A 7,005-nucleotide genomic window follows, 5' to 3' on the forward strand; every position below is an offset into this window, starting at 1 on the left:
ACAAGCAAAGAAAATTGACTTACTTAACCAGGATATTTTTTCCCTAATGCTAATTTAGAAAAAATTCTAAATTTTTTCTAGAGTACTGCTCTTCTCACATATGCACATGTCGGGTCTTATTTTTCTCTACATGTTTTATATCAAAGTTTAGTCAAGAATAACACCTAAGTGAATTGTATACAAAATTTAGCATATCAGGACAGTATTCTTCCATTTAATATTGAATGAAATTAGTGTTATAAAACTTGATTCATACCAATATAAATTGGTTCATTGGTCACTCATAATTGCTTAAAAAAAGAGGAATAAGAATTTCCATTCATGTATTCACCAAAATTTAAATCAATCTCTATGGGTTTAAACTTCAATGTACTTTTAATGGAGGTACAGACTACTATGACAGTACTACATTATTAAGATTACATTATTATTAATCTCCTATCAACAATTTTCCTCAAAAATTAGTCTATTACTTGTCAGCACTCCAATATTGTCATATCTAACATTTTTGTTGTTCTAAGGTACTTCTGACCTGAATCAATCCACCTACATCTTGTTCTGTTTAAATTACCGTATCATCTTATATTAGCCCTGTTCACACTTTCTTGAATGCAGACATTTTTTAATATCATTCTGCCATCAATTAGGTGGCAGAATGATATTAAAAATGGCAGAAGCCTAAACAGATGCCATCTGTTTAGGCTTCTAATTTTCTCAGATCCATAAGTTAAAACTGGTTTTAGTACTGTCTTGTACACTGCTAGTTTAGTGTTTTGACTAATTTCTCTCTTATTCTGTATAAATTTATTCAACTGGCTCCTCACCATATTAGCTTAGTTATTCTGTTATCTGTTTCCATGTTTTTAATTTACTGTCTTCACTAAAAAGTATTTATTATTATTATTATTACTTGACACCTCCAGGGAGTCCAATGACTCATCGAGGGAGGGCATCTACTCTACAACTCTCTATCTCCACCAACTACAATGAACCACAACTACACCAACGTCATCTAATGCCCACCACTACCACTATTTTCACAGTCTATCGCAATCATCCAATCCCACACAGCAGGATTTGAACCCGCAACCTTTTGGCTGGAGAGCAGATACGCTAACCACTCGGCCAACCAGCTGGCAAAAAACTGCCATGACCACGATTCGAACCTGGGCTTAATTGCTGAAATATTTTACTTGTTCTATAGGTTCTCAGTTGAGAATGCATTGAAGTTTTCAATCTTCCTACCTGTTTTCTCAGTTTTGGTCTTTTTATTATTGATTTTAATGTCAAATTTGTTACAGTTGTTATTCAGTTTAGTTAGAAAATCATGGAGCTTTGCAATGGGTTTTTTTTTTAGGAGTTCAACATCATTCTCAAAGAGCTACATTTGATATCTCCGATTTTAATATCAGGTTTAATGCTGCTTTTTTTTCCTCATACTATCCATATAAATGATGTATGGATAGTATATGCTTTTGCCTTACACCTGAGTTTACATCAAATCACCTTCCTGTACCTTCATTTAATTCTGACTGCTGACGTACAACTTAAACATACACTATGTAGAGCCTGTGTAGCTCAGTGGATGTGGCCTTTTCACATCATGGTGCTTGGCCGCATGAAGGAAGACTTGGTTTCAAATCTAGTTGGCGATTAGAGGAAATTTTTCAAAGCTTTTTTTTTTTTTTCGACCGGTTTCCGAGTTAGTCAATCTCTGGCATGGAAAGTGGGTTTTTTCTCCTTGAAACTTGGGTTTTTCGTCCCATAAACTCAAGAATCGACTGTAGAACCAGACATGAAATATACTGTGTTAGGGACCATGAGATGGCAGCACTTGTTGAGCCATCTCTTCACTGCTTGCTGCTTAATTAGTCATAGCCTTTGGTCAGTTATCTCTGATTGGGTACTAGTGGAGATTGAACTACCCACTCAGTCTCCAAAAGTTAGATAGGGCTAAAATAGCCTCCTTGCCTACTCCCTATATGGGAATAAAAAGGTGTTAGCTAGTGTTTTGTTTTTATTTACACACTTTGTATTGCTATATATAATGTTTCATTTACCCCATATAATTGTAGCATTTTGAAAAGCTTTTCTTAATCTATAGATCTTTCCTATATTGCCATGATTTCTCAACTATTTGTCTTAAAGAGAAAATCTGATCCTGATAACCTGTGTTTGGCCAGAACCCAGCTACTTATTCAAGTTTCTCTTCCACAATTTTTCTTAGCCTCTTCTCAAGTATGCTTGCATAAATCTTATTCTGTTTAACCAGGCTATGACCTTCCCTAGCCAGCATGAAATATATATATTCATTTTAGCACTTCATTTTATGCCTCTTTTTTTATAAAACAGAAGTTAAAACGATCTTTCATATAAATTTGAATGTTGTTAAGAATAGCATCATTCAAATCAGCATTTTATCTCATGCTGTGGGTCACATCTACTGAAATAAGCGACTTTTTTATATAATGTCATTTGTCATAATGTCTTTTTATCTAAATGTCATCTTGTGCAACTGTTACTCAAACAAAATTGTCCAGTTCTTCTATGGTTGCTGTCGAAAGATTTCTAGAATACTGATTGTTGAGAAAATATTAGCTGGATTAGAAACTTAGCTAACTCAATCAAGATATTTTTCCCTAAAAATAATCCTGTGCTTCCACATTGCTGGTGTTGAGGTGACTAAATTAATATATAATAGTTGATAAAAAAAAAAAAAAAAAGTGACAAACCACATACTCGTACTGTTATTTACAGTTACGCTCTAATCGTATGATATCAAAACTTGTATGGATGGGATCAAAGAAATAGTTATGTTATAGTGGAAGATTTTACTTCAGGGAATTTCCTTCAAAATAGCATCAATGCTATGGGACTTCGGCTGGGACAGAACATTTTGGCAGTTTATTTTAATCATCAAATTCGCTATGACGGTGTTTGCTGTAGTCAGACCAAAAAATTATTCATCATACCCCCCCCCCCCTCCTCCATATAAGGTTAATACTAAATAATACGCTATGTTGTTGCTTTTTCTCTAAATTTAAGGGTTCTGGGTGCAATTAGACTAGTCCATATAGATTGCACAAGGAAAAGATTCAGGATTTTTCTTGGCTTTCTTACTGATTTTTGAGTGCTGGCACAAATACGAGCTGTGAGATATGGTTGGAGGGGATGTCCTTGTTTCACTTTCTGCATGATGAGAGGTCCTCATTCCATTATATTTAATGGCTTTGAGATGGCCAGTGAATCCAGAAAGAAGTTGACAAGTTTACCAAGACCTGTCTATAGTCAGTCTCTTGGAAAGCTTACAAGCAATTATTGTTTGGAATTATTTGTTTCTCTAACATTCTTATCTGAGATTCTATCATTAAAATAACTCTTTTCCATATAAGGTTTCATTTTTTTTACCAGAATTACTAGAAGAGTACAGACACAAAGATATGTTGCATTAAGAAAGGTAATGTGAACATAACTGTTTCTTGCAGAGCAGACACCGACATTGGGCTTATTTATAAATCCCATTGAATTGTTTAAAAATATTAAAAAAAAAAAAACGTGATACCAAGTAGGATTAACTGATGCAAATAGTAAATGAGACTGCATTTTATATTTGAATTAAAAATGAATTGTACCTTTAAAGAAGTAAATTGAGTAATACAGAAGTATTAGTTATTGCAAAGAAGAAAAAAGAATATAAGGTATGTTAAATTATCTAATAAAAGAATAAGCAGATTAAACTGTATCTATTTCTTGCCATGTGCAAACATAAGGCCACAGGGATGGGGGGAAAAAAGTTGCCATCATTATACTTCTGCTGGGATGATCATAACCAGCCACAGAACTAGTCATGTTTAACCAGATAGTCAGATAGTTGAAATATCTGAATTTTTTTAGCAGAAGTAATTCTGACATGATCTAGTTTTCTAACCAAGTTGGCATGCTTCTTGACTGGGTTAGGAAAGGAATTCATTCCAGAGTTCATATTTCACAGCTTTGGTGAAAAATTCCAGCTTCTTATGTACAAAGAACTAGTGTTATTTTAAGCTCACTTTTACAGTCTGTAGAAGATGAAATCTTCACTATAGTAGTGAACTGAATTTCCTCAAATGATGAGAAAGATAACAAATTGCAGAAATAAAACTAAAGAAAAATTTGTTCCAGTCACTGACTTTTCACTGTTTGTCCTGTTTCCCTGATAAAAATTCTAAATTTCTGATTTAGAATTTTTGACCTGGCTTTGTAGCTTAATTTTCTTTAGGCATAATTCCAACCAAACCAAACTTCTCCAGTATCTTTATCGAAGGCTCATCAACAAAAATCAAAACTCAATTGAGGAATGAGTCTTTCCGTAATTTAGGGCACTGCATATATTCTGGGAAGTATGCCTGCATTATAGAATATATAAGGCAACTTGTGAAATCAGCTACTCTCATTACACAAATAACACGAGTAACTATTCATGAAACGATACTTCACGTGAAGATTTTTATTCTTTACTTATAGAGTGAAATATGGGTGAAAACAAAAATATAATTTCTTGTCAAGTAGATCATAATGAAATATAGAATATCAGAACCTAAATCTGCTTAAACAGATCAGGTCATTATTCATGTGGCAACATTTTCTCTTTTAACAGATTCCTGGGTTTAGTGTGCCATCGTTAACAGATGAATCAAGTAAGAAAGGAAAAATAGCTAATGAATCAACAGAAGAAAGAAATATTGCAGATGAATTACCAGAGAAGGAAAAGATAGATGTGAAGAGAAAGATAACTGAAGATCATTCACCAAAGAAAAGAAAATTAGCTAATGAATCAACAGAAGAAAAAAAGATAGCAGGTGAATCACCCAAGAAGAAAAAAACTGAAGTTGAATTACCAGAGAAGGAAAAGATAACTGAAGATGAATCGCCCAAAAGGAAAACAATAGATGATTCCCCAGAGGAAAAGAAAATAAAGTTAAATAAACGTAAAAGAAAAATAGAGTCAGCAAAGAAAAAAAAAACTGAAGGTAAACAAGTAAAGAAGAAGAGAAAAACAATTTGAATTCTACGGTACTGTTTATAACGTTTTTTATTCAATGCCATCTGTAAAAACATCATATTTCATAAATGTATATAGTATTTTATTTCAAATGCATATGTAAATATATAATTTTAACTACCTTAAATGTCTAAAGACACACTCATCATGAAATTTCAAATATTTTCAATAAATTCACTTCATTGTCATATTAAATGAATCCTATTTGAAGGCTTGCCTTAAGACTAGTAGCACCATTCTTCTTTCTGATATGCCTATTAATTTGTTGCTTACATAAAAGTAATAGTGTATTTACAAATTTAAAAGAAATTAAGCAAAAAATAAATCATGCATATTTATTTTCTCTTCTAGTTTTTATCACACAAAAGCATTTACTCTTTTGAACCATGAAAAATGCTAGGCCAAAAAAGTAATATTTATTTTTTAAAATCTCCTTGAATTTTTTCTCTCATTTGTTGAGATATAAATGAACAGAGAGAGAGAGCAATATTTTGGAGAATAAGGCTAATAATAGTAAATACCTGCTGAATTTTGTTCATGAAATGTCCATTACTAATCTAACATAACGATGTGAATAAATTCACATGGTGTGAATATATACAATACAGAGGATTTGAAATTCAGAAGTGATCATTTAATTTTGAGCAGAATAAAAATGAGTGTCACAAATATGTAACAATAAAAAATATGTATATTGGTTTAAGCCAATAAGAATACAATTTGGTTGGCTAAATCCCAAATTGCCAGCCCATCCTCATTCGTTCAGTATCCAGGTAGATACCCAACAGGGTGCACCACGAGATTGGAGATTAGGTCAGAAGCCCTGGTCAGTTTTCCGCATTCCTTTAAAGGCCATGTGGAGGTCTCCTTTCAGTTATATAGCTTTGACCTTTAAGCACCCCCAACCAGAAATGCTGAAGTATGTTGGTATAAAAGTCTTACAGTGGCTGCACTGCATAGTTCGGAAGACCTGCACAGAGGGACGAATTCCTGATGATTGGAGTAGAGCTCTAATAGTACCCATATATAAAAAGGGAAATAATAATGTGAGAATTAGAGGTATTTCCCTACTGAGTGTTCCTGGCAAGATTTATGCCAGTATACTCGAGAAACGATTGAGAAGAATTGTGGAAGAAAAGCTTGGTGAAGAACAAGCTGGATTCAGGCCAAATAGAGGCTGTCAGGATCAGATCTTCACTTTACGACAAATAGTTGAGAAAGCATGGGAATATAACAAAGATCTGTGTTTAAGTTTTGTCGATCTGGAAAAGGCATACGACAAGGTGCCAAGAGAGAAGCTGTTCAGTACACTAGTTATATGGTGTCAATGGGGCATTATATCAAGCAATACTTAGTCTTTATTTGAGTTGCAAGTCAGCAGTTAGTATTGAAGGAAGTACAGGAAGATGGTTTAATGTTAAATCTGGCGTGAGACAAGTATGTACATTATCCCCTCTGATATTCATTATCTATATGGATCACATTATGAAGGAAAGTGGTATTAAACATAATATCAGAATTGGAGATGTTAATATCAGCTTTATGCGGACGATGTTATACTTCTAAATAAATCTGCTAAGTTTGCAAGATTCCCTGACTAAATTGAATAACTGTTGTAATAGATATGGCATGAAGGTCAGCAATAAAAAGACAGACAATGAAAATAGGTAGAATCATTGAAAATGTCAACTGTGTTGTGAACAGAGAACCTGTGGAACAAGTAAAACATTTCAGCTACTTAGGCATGATTTTCAGTGAAGATGGTAAATTAAATATGGAAATAGACAACAGAATCAATGAAGCTGGTATTGTAGGAAGTCATTTGAATAAATTCATATGGAATAAGAGAGAAATTAGTCGGAACACTAAATTAGCTGTATACTAGACAGTGTTCACAGCTGTTTTAACTTATGGATCTGAGAGCTGGATCAGAAGTAAAACACTTGACCAAAGACTAGAGACCG

At 33.4% G+C, this 7,005-nt stretch overlaps 1 protein-coding gene across 2 annotated transcripts in view; it reads left to right on the top strand.

Moving 5' to 3' along the window:
* Dis3 (exosome complex exonuclease RRP44-like protein Dis3) overlaps positions 1-5,379 on the top strand; it is a 310,868-nt gene extending 305,489 nt beyond the window's left edge. For both annotated transcript variants that reach the window (XM_090392656.1, XM_090392657.1), the window contains one exon: positions 4,637-5,379. In XM_090392656.1, coding sequence (XP_090248782.1) covers positions 4,637-5,044 — 408 coding nt within the window. In that variant the 3' untranslated portion in view covers positions 5,045-5,379. The remainder of the gene's footprint in view (positions 1-4,636) is intronic.
* The last annotated feature ends 1,626 nt before the right edge of the window (positions 5,380-7,005 follow it).

This window comes from Typopeltis vanoorti, chromosome 5, assembly GCF_054136105.1.
Source record: "Typopeltis vanoorti isolate ZY-2024b chromosome 5, IOZ_Tvanoo_1.0, whole genome shotgun sequence".
NCBI classification, from domain to species: domain Eukaryota; kingdom Metazoa; phylum Arthropoda; class Arachnida; order Uropygi; family Thelyphonidae; genus Typopeltis; species Typopeltis vanoorti.